Below are 19,007 nucleotides of genomic sequence, written 5' to 3'. Positions count from 1 at the left end.
TGGCATAGGATTGCATCCAGACGGTTCTTGAGTATCTCCAGTAAGGGAGACTCCACAGCCTCTCTGGCCAATCTGTTCCACTGCTCCGTCACCCCCACGGTAAAGAAGTTCTGCCTCATATTCAAGTGGAAGTTCCCGTGCATCAGTTTTTGCCCGTTGCCTCTTGTCCTACTGCTTGGCACCTCCAAGAAGAGCCTGGCTCCAACCTCTTGGCACCCACCCTTTATTTATACGCAAGGAGAACCCCTCTCAGTCGCCTCTTCTCGAGGCTGAACAGGACCTGTGCAGCTTATACAGAGATCAATCTCTGTAAATTAATTTATTTTCTTTTAATTTACTGTTGACCTACATTCCCACGTTAGACTCCGGGAAGTGGGAACCGCTCCTCCTTCCTTTCACGGAACTCCCGCCCCCGCCGGGCGGTGCCGAAGGAGGAGGTGGCGCCTGCGCCCCGCTCCCACACCGGGACACCAAGATGGCGGCGCCCGCGGCGAAGCGGGGGAGCTGAAGGAGGGCGCGCGCAGGTAACGGTCCCCCCGCCCGGCCGCGCCTCTCGCTCCCCGCCCGCCGGGGCCGCCCCCGCTGCCCGCGGCTTCCCGGCGCCCGATCCATTGGTCTCCCTGCCCGCGCCCAGCCGGCTCTCCCGGCGGCCTCGTGCCACCGCAGCTCCCCCCTCCTCGACCCTCTCGCCGTCACTCGCGCTTCCGCGCCTGGGGAACTGCCACGGAGCTCCCCGTGCTTGCTTCTCCGGCGGCGGGACACCCCCACAGGGCTGAATGAAATGCGCTGGCGTTCGCCAGGCAGTTTTCAGTACCTTAATTCAGTCTCCCGTTTGGTTACTGCATCTTTTCAAACGGTGTCTGGGTCAGGGGAGGCTTAGGTTAAGTATTAGGGAAAGGTTCTTCACCCAGAGGGTGGCTGTGCACTGGAACAGGCTCCCCGGGGAAGTGGTCACAGCACCACGCCTGGAAGCGTTTGGATAATGCTCTCAGGCGCATGGTGTGATTCTTGGGGTGTCCTGTGCAGGAGTTGGACTTTGAGGATCCTCGTGGGTCCTTTCTAGCTCAGGATATTTAATGGTTCTGTGATTTCTTTCTCTGTCAGACCAGCCCCTTCCTCCCTTCTCCGCACACCTGCCGGGGTTGGACAGTTTTGCCTTGTAACCTGCTCCTTGTAAGACCCACGCAGCACTGGGCTGAGACGCCCTTAGCTGGGGCAGGGAGGGACACTCTGCTTCTCTTGGTCCCATGCACAGAGGTCTGGAAAGGCAAAACAGCTTAGTTCCACGTCCTTTGGATTTGCTTGTCTTCTGTCCTGGCATGGCCCAATGCATGATGTGCTGATTATCGCATTATTTGCTGTTCATCCCATGTTATGGTTGGGGGGTGTCTGGGAGTGGGAAGGACACCGTGGGTCTCTTTCTCATCCTGGAATTACGTGTGTTCGAGTGAGCTTAGCTCTAGCACTGTGACTGTGGCTGTAGCCACTTTCCCACTCACATTCACTGCTCTAACCCCTGCTCGTGTGACCTGTATGGCCTGAGGTCACTCAAAAGAGCCCTGGCAGGCATGACGTTGACAGGTGGGCTTCTCTTGAGCTGTGCACAGGCATAGGTCTGTGTCCTATCTGTGTCACAGAATCAACTGGATTGGAAAAGACCTCTGAGACCCTCAAGTTCAGCCTGTGACCGAACACCACCATGTCAGCTAGACTACAGCAACCAAGTGCCATGGTCTAGTCTTTTTTAAAAGACTGCCATGCACAGTGACTCCACCACCTCTCTGGGCAGCCCATTTCAATGGGCTTTCTGTGAAGAAATTCTTCCTAATGTCCAATGTAAACCTCCCCTGGCGCAACTTGAGACTATGTCCTCTCCATCTCCCTTCAATGAAGCATTATACATGTGTAACTGTTGTGATTTAAAGTACTTATTTTGTAAATCATCAAAGCTGAAAGTGGCTTGCATAAGGAAGCGCTCCTTTCCGTTGTAAATTAAATCAAAGTAATAGAAAGACATAAGTAATAAGGAAATAATTAATAGAAATAAGCAAAAAACCTGCAAAGTAGTGATATGCGAATTTTAAGATGACTGTAATGTTATGGAGGGGGAGAAATTGGGTGTCTCCTGATGACTCATGTGCACCTGCACTGGGAATCCTGAGTACAGTCCTGGGTTTGTTGTTACTACAAATGAGAGAGATTTTAGAGATGAGCAAAAATTCAAAGCACTGATGTGACATAAGTGAAAAAATGTTCAGAAGAGTCTGCTTGGTAAGTAAGAGAGGGAAGGTACAATTCTGTAGACAGGTAATGAGACAGGCAGTGAGGGTTTGTGTATGCATATATGGTTAATGTTAGGGGAAGTACAACTCCCACTGGTTTACTGGGGATCTGAATTAGGTGGTATAGCAATTATTTCTACTGATAATGTTGCTACCTTATGGGAAATGCACAAGTAAAACCTTTTCTTATCAGAATTTCTCTACACAGGGATTTTAGTGATATAACTTTGCAAGGAAAGTTATGAAATTACTGAAATAGCTAGCTTGGTACAAGCCAAGTGTATTGGCCAAAATTTGGAAAAAAAACCACCAGAAAACAACCATAGAGGACAGGAAATATTGATGTTAAAAAAAACCCAATATTTTTTTTTTAAAGAATTAGAGGTCAAAATGAGGAAGAAATCTCAGAGTAGGGGTCTCTTAATGCTGTATTTCCTACTGTAAGAAGTAAAATTGGTAAATATCTTGCTGAGACTGACCCCAAATATGTGGACTGTTTGATCTTTCTCACATCTGAGTAGTTTTAGAAGATTTACTCTAAAGCATATGAGGAGTTAACTGGATTTTTAGTTGAAAGAGAATGCCTTAGCAAAGTAGTCGGTTCAGAATATCTAGTTGAAATCTACTAATTATAGTCATCCTCCCCCATCTCTTTTCAGTGGTGACAAATTCAGTATTTTTACAGGATAATTTCATCCAACTTCCTCTTCTCTCTATTTCATTCTGAATTTTTACTAACACCCTGTTAGCCATCTTCTGTTAAGGCAACTGTGCTTCTTGAACCTTCAATCGACTGATTTGGCTTTTATGGCAGACTGAGTGCAAGAATTGTATTTTATTAGATAAGGCGTCTTCACACAGCAGTTTTGTTTCATGCAAGGACCACAGTTAGTTCTCTCTGCTAAAAAATACATGCTTTTATAATTTAGAGACGGGAATAAAATGCAAGTGCCATGGCAGACAGCCGAGTTCAAGTCAAGCTAAAATATGTTTCATAGCTACCAATTATTTTTATAATCATCATGATCACTGAATTCTTGTTATATATTGCAGACTGAAATACATATTTTTTTCTTTTCAGATATCATAACCTTAAGAATGCAGTCGGTTTGTCAGAGAGTTGGCACTTGTTCCTCATGTTTGAAGAGACAACTAAATGGCTTCCTGGGATTAATTAAATGGCAGAGAAGACTGGTTCCTGCTTGTGCGAGAACTATTTACAGTGAGACGGGGAAATGGGAAAAAAACTATGGGTTGGAGACAAGAAAAAGAGTTGAAAATTGGTGGCTCCCAAGAATAAAGGATCAGTTCTGCAGAATTTCAGAAACTGATGTAAGCATTATGAGAAATTTGGAGATTACCTATTTGATATTTTTGTTTTCTTAGAATGAAATTAATTGGAACTTATTTAATACAGTTGGCTTATACTGATTAGATTTCAGGGCAAAATACTTTTATGTGTTAGTAGATTATTAAAAAATATTGTTGAAATAGGTGGAAAAATAATTTTAAAATCTTGAGGAAAAACACAGTGATAAGCAAAGTATGAACTTCCCAATTTAGGAAGTGTTTGAGTGATCAATTCTTTCTTTGTCTATTGTATCATATTTAGGAATTAATTATTTAAAGTATTAAAAGAAACATCTTCTATATGTGTAACTTTTATATAAACAACTTTCTCAAGATTTTGTTCCCAATGTTAAGACGAATCTATTATATTACGTACTGTGACTCATTAAATCTAAGGGGAAATTATTTTTTAATATTTTCTGGTTTATAGTCTCATAGGAGTAATAAGTGCCTTGCAGGAAAAAAAAGTTTTCCCATGCAATAAAAGATGTTGAAAACAATGATATCTCAGTCTCTGACTCTTTTTGCCTACGTATTTGTACTCAGTCACATTGATTTAAAAACATTTTTTGCCCCTTCATGGTTTTTTGTTCATCTATCTTAAAATGATCAAAAAAATCATTCTATCAAAATGTTGAAGAGAGAGAAGAACTTGCTTTTTCTGGGAAAGAAAACTGAGATGGAAATGGTGTGCATGTATAGTGTAGCAGAGTAAACATTGATTTAGGTGTGTATCTTTGATACCTGGTTATACATGTATATGTCAGTATCATATATAGCATACATATGCTAAGTTCTAAATTGTATTTTTAATTATATTTTTGTTTTATCCTTACAGTTGAAGTAGATTTAATAACATCTCATATTAAGAGGCAAATAGTGTATAGTGAAGTATATATGAAATATTCAGATTATTTCTGATTTTGCAATGATTGGGCAAAAGTGATGAAGAAGTAGTATTTGATAAATATGAATAGAGTTTTATTCGGAATAGTAAAAGCTGCCTGTAATTTTTTTCATTATTAACATAAGAAGAATAACGTATGAACTTATCAGGCATCAGTGCTATCAGTGATAAATTCAATCAATGGCAATCAAGATGTATTAGGAATAATTGATGTGAGAGATAATGTTTGATTTCTTTGTAACTTTTGTCATTTTACTCAAACCTAACTAAATGAAATTTTTCCTTTTTATTATGTAAGATACTGCTTGTAAGATGTTTATGGATCTGAGCATATGCAGTGAAACTGAACAGTTTCAATTTAGTGGATGTTCATGCAATTGCTGATGATTTAGTCACTCTGAGTTAACTGCAGTTCAACTGACAAGAAATAACTGGCCAGGAGTGAGTTCCGTGTTTGTTGTAGATACGAAGTAAAACATTAATTATTTAAACTGTTATGAAGAAAATTTAATCTGCTTTGTTTTCATTTTTTTTTTTTTGTGGGGCAGATTAAGAGCACTTAGATCATCAGTTGCAGATACTCTGGTAGGGAATGGTGATTGGTTAAGCTTCAATTCTGTTAATATATCTTTTGTTGATTATAAGTTAATTAATTTTCATAATATCCCAGTGCTGTATAAATGTGAATAGGAATTGATGAGATGGTGGCAAAGTCTGGTAAAACACCTCCATTTAGGACCCAAAGAATCTGATCCAATGAGCTTTATCAGTGATTACTTGGATCAGTTCCAGCAGAACCTTCTTTCTCTTCATGATACCTTGTAGTTATAATGTGCACGTGTATTTATTCAAGTGAAATGCTAACTCATGTAGTTACTAGTTTCTAAAAATTTCTTTCTAGAAATCAAGACCAAAATTTTATGTGCTTTCTATGTTCCCATATCCTTCTGGGAAGCTTCACATGGGCCATGTTCGTGTCTACACCATCAGTGATGCAGTAGCTCGGTTCCAGAAAATGAGAGGGATGCAGGTAAGAATAGATCAGCAGTAGGACTGGGTTGGGGGGGGCTCATGTTTTGATATCATAATTGCTCAGGAAATGAGTATTTTCCAAAATCCATGAAAGTGAAGGTTTAGTTGGAATATATGCTACGACTGCATAGAAAATGACCTGGGAAGCTTTGAATGTTGAAATTTGAGACTTAAACAGGTGGTGTTCAGAACTCCGTTGGTAACAGATGGTTAGAAGCTGTCTCAGACGATACAGCTGATGCTGTTATCAGTTACCTGAATGTGCTGATGTATGGCATAGTGTCGATGGGCAGTGTGGGCCACACCATTTCTGTGAGAGGAGACTGCAGACCCTACTGCCCTCCAGATGGGACTCATGGGGAGGAAAAGGTGTAGCTGGCAAGAGAAAACTGGGACACCGCAGAAGGCAACTGCTTTCACCTCTTCTGCTCCCGAGAACCAGTTGATGTCATTTGTCAGACTCAGAGGAGCACCCTGCCAGCTGGGAGGGAAACCCTTTTTCTTGACTGCTACAAGTCAGATGAACAGGATCATGTCACACGTCACATCATGTGGGTGTAACTAGAAGTTTCTGTTCTGTAGCGTCTGACTCCTTGGCTTGCCCATTTCAGCCTTGCTCATACATACGAAACATTGCCTTCTGAAGGTGCAAGTCTACGAGGTAGGCTAAGCCTAAGTTTCTTGCTACATCTGCAGGGAGAAATCCTGTTTTCCCTTCCATGTTCCTCTGTTTTCCAGTCTGCCCCATGCCTGTCATAGTTTCTTCCTTGCTCCCTTCTGTCTCTCCATTACATAGAAGGTGTAGCTGAGAGCCTGGTCCTTGCAATCTGCAGTGGGATCCTAACTGGTGTTCTGCAGTAAAGGCTGGCGGGTAGAATTTGAAGGATGTAAGGAAGGTGTGGGAAAACTGTGGTCTAAGTGACAACCATATTGCAGAGGAAAGACATTTGGTAAGGGGAAAATGTTAAGAATCTGGGAAAGAGTAGGAAGGAGGAATATGGAAAGAGAAGGGAGTAAAAGGAAAAAAATAGCCATAGGCAAGAATCTAGGATGACACACTAGGAATTCTCTCTAATGTACAAGAGAGAAGGAGCAGCTCAAGAATATAGGAATCAACCTTATAAGAGTACAAAGAAGATGAAATGGAGAAAGTAATGTTGGTTGCTGGTTGAGGTACTAAGTGCAATTTCCATGCCACAAATGCTGTAGAAGTGTAGCATTTCCTGGATTTATCACCATCCATGAAACTGATAGGTATCGTCACTGAATTATTCAGTGTGCTGCCTTTCCAAATACTATATATTTTATGCCAGTGATGAACATACCATGCACTGAATATGTGCTACTGCTTTAGAGAAATGCATTCTTATGCTTTCAAAATTACAGGAAAAAGAAATAACTGCCTTAGACTTTAAATGAGAAAAAACCGATGTCTGTTTTAACACTAATCTTTCCTAACTCCTCTGAATGACAGGAACTTGAATCTCAGTAAAAAAATGAGCTGATGAGGCATTTGAAAGGACATTTGATTCTTGCTTGATGTTAAGACCATTGATGAAATGCCATTTCAGGATATAGACATGTCTTGTCAATAGCAGTGAAGATAGCCACTAAATTTCTGTTCAGAAAAATGGAAACTTGCTTTCTCTTGTACTGCCTAAAATAAAGTGAAAATAATTGTCTACATCCAGTAGCATGTTCTACTTGTAAGCTTTTGAATATAAGGTAAGTAAGCACCTTTTATAGAAACCTTTGGAGAAAAGTAAAAAGAAAATATAATTGTAATGAAATATAAGAGCCACTGTGCAAACAAGTTTTTATTTCTATATTTGCCTGTTTTTTCCAGAAAAGTTTTGAAAGGCTTTTCAAGTTTTTACATCTTGCATTTCAGTTTATTTTTATATTTCATGTAAAAATTACTTTGAAGTATATTGGAGTGCTTATAGAACATGCTGGATTTCTATAAATACTTGTATCTTCTGTTATGTTAACCAGTTTGAACATCTATTTTTGACTAAAGGTGGGCAGCCATAGAATTTAACCTTCATTACGATTAAGAGACATTAAAAATCTCTCAGATGATTTTCTGAGTATGTCAGAGTAAGAGACACTGTGTTAGTGATGTACATTAACTTGCTGGAACTTGCCTTAAAAAACTTTTTCTTCATTACCCATGCTAATTTCTCTATCACTTAGCATTAAAGTCTTTATAATTGATTTTCTCCTTGCAATTTGTTTATGAGCCTCTTGAAGTGTTCTCTGCCCTTTGTCACAGTTCTACAGTCTGTTAAAGATTCCATTATTGTGGTGGTTGTAGGCTATGACATGGATATATAATAAAATTTTATATTACCAAGAAAAATTATTTTTTCCCTGTATTCAAGGAATTACTGGAATTCTTCAGTACATAAAAAGAAAGAATGCTTTAGAAGCGAAACTGTTAGTATGCACAATTTTTAAGTTTTTCCATTGATTTTCTTCCTCAAAATTCAGCTTTAATATTGCATGTTTCAAAGCTCAGGGACTTCTAATTTTTCCTCTGTTAAAAATCTAAGTAGAAAGTAGAAGTGAATCCATTTCAGGTATTCAAGGCAAGTTTAGGATAAGATTTCTTTCTGAGTAGCAATGTTGTTTAAGCTTTGCTTCCATCATTTAAAAAAAAAAAAAAAGGAAGAGTCTCTACACAGAGATGTAGAACTCACCCTGGTTAGCAAGTCATAAAAATTGTGCTAGAAGCAATGAAGACAGGTTGAAAGTGTAAGGTACTGAGGAATGATGGGCTATTACCATGAAAATTACAAGCAAAACCATTCAGACTTTCAGTTCCCAGGGAAAACTTCAGGCTACAGTATATATTTGTTATTTAATAAACAGTGAGGGAAAATGTGTGTGGTGTGTACCTAGTTGAGAATATACAGTTGAGTAAGAGAGCAATTTATGTTGAATAAGATGGAAGTCTTAATGAGAAAACAGTAAATTAGTTTCATATTGATTTAATCTGAACAGGCAAGAATTGGCCTATTTTTTATAATATTTAAACAAGGATAAGCTAGAATACATTTACAAAGAGATTAGAGGTCCTTTAGAACTTCTTTGGAATGCAGTTGTGTAATTTCTTCATATAGGAGGGAGTTTATATACACATACATACATATATATATAGGAAGAGTAGGATAGGAATAGCAGGTTTCACTGGGAAAGTTTTAAATAATTTGAAATTATTTTTTTTTTTAAATGGAACGTTAATATTCAATTTTTTCATCTGGATAAGATCTGATTTTGTTTTAATTAAAATATTTTAGAGAAGCAAAACGCACTGAAATCTACTGATATTTGTCAGAAACCTGTACTTTGCCAGCACTTTAAGTGGGAAAATAAGTATTCGTTGCTCTTTTTCCCACCTTGTTCTTGAAAGAAATACTGCTTCAATATAAAACTGTAGATGAAAGCACTGTGAAGCATTGTCTTGTTCCAGCACTCCTCAAGGACCTGTAGGCAGTGCATGGGAAAGTCATGCAGTTGGATTGGGTTGCTGGATGAATGATTTGTAGAGTACATCTGTTATAAGATAACTTGTTTACATTCAGATTACTGAAGATGAAGTTTGAAGTCTTTGCGTGGGAAATGTAAGCCATAGAGATTACTTCGCATAGCTAGGCTCTTTCCAAAATGTGTTAAGGGTGACATTTTTCTTGAAATACAATTAAAACAATTTTTGTGTATGAAGAGTTCTAGATCTTATTGAAAACGTTTTTCTTATAAAATGCTATGAAAAAGTAATTGATATATTTTAAATTACGAATTTGTATCTGGAACCAGTCCAGAACTATAATGTACAGTTTCCGGTGGTGTTTTCTTCATGTAAACTCTTCATGTGAATTTGCATGCATATTTTCAATTCAAATGTAGTTGTCTGAGACGTTAAGAGATTTCCTATTCATTATTTGAGAGTGCTGTGTACAAATTATAGAGATATTAATGGTGATTTTCACTATGGCAGATTTCCAGTCTGCTGCTGCTCTGGGAACAAGTATTTACCATTACTTTTATCATGCTATCATTACCATGTCTTTGATAAATTTCAAAGTGGATAATTTGTGCCTCTCAGAGGACTGAGAATAATTCCCTTAGCGATCAGTAAACAGAGAGTGATTCAGTTCAATAGTTCTTGTGATATGTTTTTAATGAAATTGATACTACAGGGGGCAGTCACATTTGAGAGCTGTAGAGAAATGAGAATAATCACTGGACAATTCAGGGTGACATTCCTGTATGCTGGAATCACATTTCTTGATTTATACTTAAACTGGTCTTGATAGATGGGATTAGAATATTGTCAGTGATATTTCCACAATATCCCCAAATGACTTAAAGAGCGTTTTCGTTTTATCCATAACATCTCTACTTTTAAATTGAATGTATTTTCATTAATTGTTTTCCCTTTCAGCAGTGAATCTTAGTACTCTTGAAATTGCAAAAGTGAATGGTATTGAAGATAGACAGGCAAGTTTAATTAAAACTTTATAATTAATTCATCAGTAAGATGAATTATTTCAATACAGATCCATTTTCTGATCATCATTAGCTACTGTTCTCCACCTTTTTTATGTGAGGCTGCTGTGTCCTTTTGTCAGGTTATTTCGTGTGGTATAAATCAAGTGGAAAATATTACAAGTATCGTGTGTGAATTGAATCTTATTCAATTTCAGTTTTCCTGTAGCAAGTACTGAAGGTGTTAATGAGCTCACTGTTTCATTTTTGAAAGAAAAAGATAAAACGAGATGTAATTTTAAATGCAATTATGTTAGACAAGAATGTGTGAGATTTAGGAGGCAAGAGACAACTTTGTTCTCAAAATGTTTATGGTAGTGTGTGGACATAGAATAATTTCTTGTATTTTGTGTTTTGTGAGAATAAAAAATAAATGAGGGCATTTTATGTTTTGATAGAAATCTATGTGGGTTGATTATTTTTTAATTTGAAAGTGCTTTCTCAGAATGCTAATATGAAGCACTGTGTTGAAGAAAAGCACTGAAATAGTCCTTGAAATAGAATAGAATGTACACACTGGTCAAAAAATTAATTATTTTAATCTATTTCCAAGTGTGGCTTATCTGCTTGGTTTTTTTTGTTTTGTTTGGTGGTTGTAATTTTTACCTGTTGTGTAATGGTATTTACTACCTGGTACGCTTAAAAGACAATCGAGTCTGGATTCAGGTGGAGGTCTTGTATTTAAAATGTGTTATATCTGTAATATGTCAATTTACAAATCACATTTTCAACAAGTTCAGCCCAATTGCAGGCAGCCAGTGGAAGGAGCAGCTGCCCTCATCACTAATTTGTCAGCAAGCCTCTTAGTTTTCATTTGTGGTTTGGAGGACCTTTTTGACACTGATTCTACTGCCTTTCTTAAAATTTAGAATGCATTGATCCGGGTGTAAGAATGATACATCAGCTCCCTGGTCATAGTTCTGAGACATACTGAGCACATCATGAGAGCAAACATGTTCTTTGTTTCCTTACAAAGATCAAGGAAAATTCACAGAATTGCCAGTCCTAGTTATGTTGATGGAGGCTTAGAACTGAGATAATTGTCAGCTCTGTGTTATGTAGTACACTGATCTCACCTACTAATTGTCAGTGTGATGAGCTGATCATTACAGCAGTGAATAGATGAAAATCCTCTGAGAGGAAGAGCTGAGATCTCAGAAATGAATTAATGGAGTTACTGTGTCTTCCTCCACTTGGTCCCACACTCACATTAAGAGCTCTAGCCATCTTTAACAGATTTTTGACTGTGCTGTGAAATGATTCTTAAAGCAATACTTTGAGCTAATTTTGAGTCAGTCTTTAGGATCTAAAATGTTTCAAGATGCTACTGTTTACCTTTTTAATAACCTGTGTCTGAAAAGAGCGCTCAGTGTGGTAGTTACTGAACACTTTGTTCCTCACACACTATTTAATTGTCTCCATGCAACTTTTTCTGTTCCTGTGCAAAACGTGGTAAGTGGTAGAAAATGCCCCTCATTCAGAGTTGAACCTGCCTGATCATGTGAACTTCCGAGGATCTTAAGTTACGTAATCTGTGTTCAAGACTAACCTAGGAGTTTTAACCAGGGTTTTACCTATCCAATTCATTGTTAAGGCAGGAAACACACAGCTGGCTGCCTTTGGTGATAGCACTGGCTATCATAAAATGGCTGAAACTATAGCCTGCCTTCTTTTACCAGGTATGGGCATCCTTAGACTTATGCAGGCCTCCTGCTTTACTAGATGTAGTCATTATATGTTTTTCTTTCTCCTTGAGGCATAGAGAAAATATTGTTTACACAAAGAAGCTCTGCTTGGAAAAATGGTTACTCCAGTGATCAGAATGGATCTCTCAGTTGCATAAGGTTTAGAGACTGCTGTCAGAAGCAATCAAGTCAACATTCAAGAAAGCAGATGACTTGTTTTTCTTCTGCTCACCTGTTATGGTAGAGGGAGCAGCCATGTTTTCTGCTAGTTAGAACATATGACCAACCCATCAAGGAACTACAAGGAATACTCTTTGGTCTTCAGTATTGCTTTCTGGTTTTTTCTTCCTGTTTTTGTTTTGCTTTGAACAGTTGAACTGTTCCTTTTTCATTTGTGCCAACTTTTGACGTGTTAGTTGTATATTTTCTTTTCCTCTTCCATGTCTCTTGAGATTTTTGACGTGTTTTATGTTGGATAAGTAGAGTTGAGATGTAATGCCAAATGCTGCGTGGAGACTGTGGCATTTTAGCTGCAGATTACAGCCAGAAGGAGCTGACCTGTTGTTTAGACAAATGTGTTTCACAAACCTTTCAAATCCATTCATGGCAGAGAAGTAAAAGAGACAATAAACTTGAAATAATTTTCTAAACCACTGTGCATGTTACATTCATCTCTATAGCAACTACATAAATAGATCTATCCTGGAGATTAATTTGGGGATATTTTTAATGTCTCTTTAAATTCCGTTTTCTTATTGAAACTTGAATTAACATACTTCTTCAGCCCTTTAACTTGAGGAACATTATTGGTCATTAAACCGAACTTTTGAATGTGAAGAGTGAATGTGATATTTTTAATAAATGCTAGAATTTGGAAGATCTGAGTGCACAGGTTATTCCTTCTAGCCCTGATGGTACAGTGACAAAATGTCTGTGCATTAACTGTCTGGATCATCTGTCAGCCCTTTTGGGGAGTCTGTAGCTGGTAGTGAGGTTGTTTTTCCTATATCTTTTTGCTCATGAGTGTGAGAAATGAGATTCTGCCTTGCTTTTGGCTGCCTGTCTATATCCAGGAGGTGTTCAGAAGCTAAATTTTACAAAAATTAACCAAGAGTGGTTTTTCTATCTCACTTAATGTGCATCAGCTTGTAGTAAAAGAAGGCAGTTGTAGGGATCACACAATCAACAAAAGGGGATTAATAGAGAAAATATGTTTTATACATGGCAAAAAAAAAAAATCTGGTTTATTTCATCATGTCTGTCCAGAGACAGGTCTTTAGCAATAGTGTGGTCAAAAAGAACTAATATGTCCTTTAAAAAATCTGTTGGGATTTATAGTATATGTAAAGTTTACCTGCCCTTTTTTTTTTTCTTGTATACCAGTAGTTTTGATTGCTAGGTGGGGGACTGGGGAGAAGGGCTGGGAACAGGTGTGCTTCAACAGAGTGTTGAGAAGTGGTTTATGCTCCAACTGAGATTTACAGTGTAACACTTCCCCCTCTATAATGTAGGGAAGTAGGAAGTTAGGACTCATATTTTCTGATACTGTGGTATGAGGAACAATAATTTGACTGATAATAGGGAAAATTTGTAACACAGGATAGCATTCCAATTTCTGTTAGATTTAGACATCAAAAATGTGCTGTGCATGGACCCTTACTGTGCTGGCTTGGATCACACATGATCACATGTTAATACCTTCAGTTTTGTTGCTGCACCAGTACAGCAATGATATACAGCAGGTTTAGTTTTAGATCACTATGGAATCAAGAATGCTGAGGAGTCAAATCTGTTAAATCTTGTTACTTTTACACTGTGTTCGTGCCTAGGGCATCTTTATAAACTCATATATAAAATATTTTTTTATGAAAGATTACATTAAGTCAGAGGATTAGAAGGTAGGGGCGAAGAAGAAGAAAAATAATTCAAACCAGTGACAAAAGGAGCTCTTATGCTTCCTAAACGAACAGATTTTTCACATGAAGGTAGATTATGAGATTAGTATGGCTGGGATTGCTTTTTTATTGCTTCTTTGCTTATATGTCACTAAGGAACAAGTTCTTCATATAAATACATATTTTAATGGGTAAAAATTTTGATTTCTTACAACTTGTAAAATGTTAGTCACATTTTGCTGTTGTTAAACTTGTGTAGCTTTAATCATGATTATTGAATTTATAGCACATTTGTATGTTTAAGAAATAGGATTGGTTTTATGGGGTATCCAACATGTATGTGTTTAATGATAGCATCTTAAGTACTGGCCTTTCTTTCCCTGGTTGCTAAACAAGTTTTTCGAATGCTTACTGTACTGTTAGATTATTTTTCAAAATAATTTTCATGCCAATAGGAAAGATGTATCTCTATTTCAACAGAAATTATGTGTTATATTTTATAGTAAACTTTTCCCCCACTGTTATTTGTAGTCATGAAATACAATTTGTCATTTTGTAGTCTATCTTTACAAAAGATATTTCAATAAAATTTGACTAAAACTGTTTTCTTCATTATCTTAATTTTATTTGGTAGATTTAAGGTTATTGTAGGTTATTTTTCTTTTTTTCTTTTTCAACACAGAAAAAATAGGGTACACATCAAGTACAGTTATAAAAGTCAATTATTTTTACTTGCTTTCATTTTTAGAATGAATATTTCATTCTGTCCAGCAGTAGCATAAACTGCTGATTTTGACCACCACAAAAATTTACAAAGAGTTCATTTTTTTCACCGTCAACCTGGTGTTGAAATAGTCATGAGGATTTATTGCATAATACTTTAAGCTTCCTCTAACATCTTATTGCAGATAGCAAGTATGCTTCATAGTCATCTTTTAAAGCAAAGCTAGCCCTAGTTGGTAGGTTTGGAAGACGTTCAACTCAGACAAAGCAGTTGCTGAAATGCAAAGCATCATTCATTATTTGGAGTCTTGTGTGTGTTGCTGATGCCATTCCAGAAAGTTGCATAACATTGTGTTTTTCTTCTTTTTTTGCTGACAGGTGATAAATCCAATGGGATGGGATGCATTTGGTTTACCAGCAGAAAATGCTGCAGTTGAGCATGGCCTTCACCCTGCAAGCTGGACAGAGAGGTAATTTTTAATGAATTGAAGTATGACATTTCCATGGGGGAATACCTGTACTGTGACCCCCATAAACCAACAAAACAGAGCAAAAACAGCGTAGAAGAAAGACAGTACAGAAAGAACCAGGGTTATCTGGGACCAAAGTACATTTTAAGGGACTGTGCAGATGATTCAGTTTTGAAAAATAAATGGGATGATTTTCAAGGTTTTAATCTCAAGGACCTTTAAATTGTAAAGTGGTAGAATATCAAAAGAGAGACTTTTCCCAAACACACAAATTGGTTAGTAAGAAATAAATCAGAATTTCATTATGGCGAGGTAAATCTTAGTATAGAATACATAGTTGAAGATTATGATCTACTGATTAGATTTACTAGCAGTTTTCAGTACCATGCAAAAGAGGAAGGAGATAGTTTTTTTGTTTCGGACTGGGTCTTAGAAAGTGCTAAGCAGCTATTATTGCTGCTGATTTCTGTGAACATCTTGGGCTTTAGACCACAGAATTGGGTGTTATATTCCCCTAATATTCTTTAAAATAAGTAAAAGGTTATGTAAGTAAATACTTTTTATAAGTAACTTGGAAACCAATCTTGCTAAGTGAAGCTGTTTGTTGTGCTCTGGATGCAGTAATCTAGCTGTGGTACCTTTTTAGACCTTGATCCATTTCCTTCCTTGATAATGCTGTTTCTTTGGGATTTTTTCATGCTTCTTGTCCCATCTTAAGATACTTGATACTTTTCCAGCCAAAATACGATGGCAACTGATTTCTCTTAGGAAGAATGCATGTGGGCACTACACTCAAATTCTGAGTTACTTCTGCTCAAATTTTTAAAATTGCCTTTATGTATTATTTAGAAAGAGTATGCCTGAAAACCATTTGCCATGAAGACACAAAACCCTGGTTTTGTTCATTCGAGGGAGTCTGAAAAATCCCTGTGCACAGTGTGTTGTGGGCTATCAGTTATATTGTAGCATGGTCAGTAAATCAATGATTTCTGTCTTCCTTCGATAAGCCTGTATAAGCTCAGCTGTAAAACACATCTGCGTATCTGTTACATGAGTGTCTCATTTTTACCTCAATTATCTTGATGGAAACTTCACCAGATAGAGCATTACTGTGATCCTTCCCTACCTGACAAATGAGGCACAGAGAAGCAGAGGTTGTAACTTTGAGACAACGAGGCTGACATTAAATACTTGCTGACTGCAGAAGGGTTAGTGTTTTCCCCTTCTTTCTACTACACGGTCTACCTATTATACTGGCTTTGGCACTCGAAGGGCATCTTGCTGAACTGACTCAGTTTGCCAGCTCAGAGGAAAGCCATTCTGCCAGCTGACTGAGCTGAATTGGCTCAAGGGAAAAGCAGCGAGCATGTGGGGCAGAGACTTGTACAATAGCAAAGAACCGTGTCAGCTCAGCCTGTGTCATCTTTGCAGTTTGTCTAGTTCATATCAAAAAGCACGTGGCAGGGCACAGCCTGAGCTGATTATCTTCTGCTGCTTTCTGTGCTCTTCTCTTTTTCTCTTTTGTTGTAAATAGGTGTGTATTGTTCCATATACTTAAAGCAGTTCAACTAGTTAGTTGTAAGGACAAGATGTTTTCTACTGGAGAAAAGATTTGCTTTCAAAGTTTCCTTAGTACTGAAAAGAGCAATTATCTAGTTTTAAGAGTTAGCTATAACAAAAAAACTGAGAAAAGGTAGCACATCATAATTGGAACTTATTACAGCAGCATCCAAATAGAAAAAATATTTACATACCTAATTTGTTTTCGTTTATGCTGAGGAAAGGAGTTGGTTCATCATACGGGCAGTTTAAATTCTGACCACTGAAGTAATTAGTGTCTCCCATTTTCTCCACTGCCCCTGTCCCAAATGTTTTTCATGCCTGCAGCAAGGATGAACTGAACTGAACATGAAGCTGTGGCATCAACCCTGATGTGTTTTAGTCATCCCTGGTGCAGACACAGCTGCCCCTGTAAAAGGGGGCACATTAACCATTTCAGTTTGCTTGTTTCAGGAGTGAACAACCAAATTTCAGAGTATCTTGATTTGCTGAAGAGGTGATTTCAAATTAACTTAAATTGACTATTACTTCTTATATTCTCAAAGATAGGAAAAAACATAAAACAAATTGAAGACAGAGTTATTTATACAAACAGAAAATTTTGTTGGCATGAGTAAGTATAGCAGCAGAAGCTTTGTAAAAATTACTCAAATTTTATTTTTTTTAATCAGTACTGTTAATTTTGAATGGGACTTTAATTAAAGCAGCACTACTAAAAGTGGTTTCTTCCAGTGAAAGTCATGAGTCCATAAGAGGATTTCCTGGTATACCCAAACCAGGAAAGATAGCTTTCTAGAAAAGGCAGGCCTTTTCCAGGTACTAAATACTTGCATTTCTCAGTTATTCAGCAGTGCAAGTTTGCTCTGGATCAGAATTAAATGCTTGATTTCATGACTGTCAACTTAGCCACAGTGGGAGGATAGATACTACTTCATCTGACATAATGCATTTTAGTAGAAAGGTATAAGTCCATTAGAAATTTTAACCAATGTTACAGTATGTGAATGACTTCACACCAGGTCACTAATTAGTGTCGTGTAATTGTGGGTATTTTGGTAAACTGTATTTAGTACATTTTCAAACTAAAGCTTCACTGTATATTCTGCTGTATCTTACTTTCCATTTATAATATTATTGATCTGGGGCAACATCTAGCCCTATCTAGCCCTACAGTTTCACCGTTGACTTAGGTTTTGTGCTACCACCAGAAGTTTAGCTGTTCCTTGTTGCCTCCCAGAATATATGTTCCCACCACCTCCTTTGTGTTGGCTCAGCTGTTTTTGTGGCTCACAGTCTTGGTTTGATCAGCCTGTTGAGCAGAGGAAAAAAAGAAAACTGATGGGGTTTTTTTTGAGAACTTTTTGTAGGGAGTGTCTTCAGTTGAATGGGTAAGCTGATTCAAGTCATCCTATAGCCACACAATCACCAGGATAGCATTGTCTGGATAGAGCAGGATTAAGCTGATGGTAGAAGTGCATCCTACTGCATTAGGAAGATTTCAGAGGGCCCTTTGGCTCAAATGCAGTGAAGATAATTAAAAATAATGAGAAGTGGTGCTTCAGTAATGCTTCCTTCAAACTGCAGTGCCATATTTACTATTAAGTTGCATTAAAATCAAGAGAAAAAAAAAATCTATCTTGTATACATAGCCAGATTGGACCAGAATACACTGGGGACTTTTAAAATTATTATTTAAGATGAGTATTCTGACAATTCTGAGATCATAGTGTTTAGAGGTTAGCTAGTGCTTTTGATTTCTCAGAACTTTTTAAGCACCTGATTTTAAATGTGATCACACGATAGAAATATTTTAAGTTAATAATTTTTAATTTATTATTATTATTATTTTGCAGTAATATTCAGCACATGAGGGAACAGTTTGATGCACTAGGTCTCTCTTTTACATGGGAAAGGGTAAGATTTTCTTTTTAAATGGATACTGCTTTATTTTGTTGTATGATGCAACATTGAAAGCCATGGAATTTCACTATTTTATTTATGACAATATAAAAGTCTTTGGTAGTGACCAGTTAAAGTTGTTAAACTGTAAAATTGAGCTTTTTATCAGATTTTACTCATCTTTGAAATACTGATATCATCTGATAATATCAGTGTTTAGGAGAATCTTTAAAGTGATTTCAGTTTTGTATTTGGATTTTTCTCTCTGCTTTTTCGTCTCTTTGAAGTATCAATTTTCTGTGTTAGAAGGAAGGCAATAGTCTAAACAGATATTTATGAAACAGCAATGCCTTTGTGTTAAGGTATGTATTTTTTGAGGAGCGCTCTCTTCAATGTGTATGTCAAGGGCTCGGTTTTGATATTCCAAATTCTGAAGCATAAGCCTGCATTTTTGTAGATGTTCATATCGTGACAATTTTGGAAAACATAAATTTTATTTAAAACACTAGTGCTTGAGAATCAGGTGTTCACCTTAAAAAACTTCCCAAACACAGATCAGATCATAAGCTAATGTCATTTTCCAGTTAAAAAAGGAATTAATGTTTGAAGCAATTGTAAGGCTATTGCATTTACCAGTGAATCAGTCTATCACT

At 37.3% G+C, this 19,007-nt stretch overlaps 1 protein-coding gene across 2 annotated transcripts in view; it reads left to right on the top strand.

Moving 5' to 3' along the window:
- Positions 1 to 394: 394 nt before the first annotated feature.
- LARS2 (leucyl-tRNA synthetase 2, mitochondrial) overlaps positions 395 to 19,007 on the top strand; it is an 87,129-nt gene continuing 68,516 nt past the window's right edge. The window contains exons 1-5 of one of the 2 annotated variants that reach the window (XM_051789140.1): positions 395 to 524; positions 3,364 to 3,614; positions 5,441 to 5,569; positions 14,804 to 14,895; positions 18,309 to 18,369. In XM_051789140.1, coding sequence (XP_051645100.1) covers positions 3,381 to 3,614; positions 5,441 to 5,569; positions 14,804 to 14,895; positions 18,309 to 18,369 — 516 coding nt within the window. In that variant the 5' untranslated portion in view covers positions 395 to 524; positions 3,364 to 3,380. Of the gene's footprint in view, positions 525 to 695; positions 857 to 3,363; positions 3,615 to 5,440; positions 5,570 to 14,803; positions 14,896 to 18,308; positions 18,370 to 19,007 lie in introns of those variants that run through there. The other variant, XM_051789142.1, reaches the window with a different exon arrangement.

This window comes from Manacus candei, unplaced genomic scaffold (assembly GCF_025592945.1).
Source record: "Manacus candei isolate 608988 ecotype Guabito, Panama unplaced genomic scaffold, ASM2559294v1 h1tg000026l, whole genome shotgun sequence".
Classification (NCBI taxonomy): domain Eukaryota; kingdom Metazoa; phylum Chordata; class Aves; order Passeriformes; family Pipridae; genus Manacus; species Manacus candei.
The sequence above is the reverse complement of the archived record's forward strand: the minus strand, read 5'-3'. Positions and strand labels throughout refer to the sequence as shown.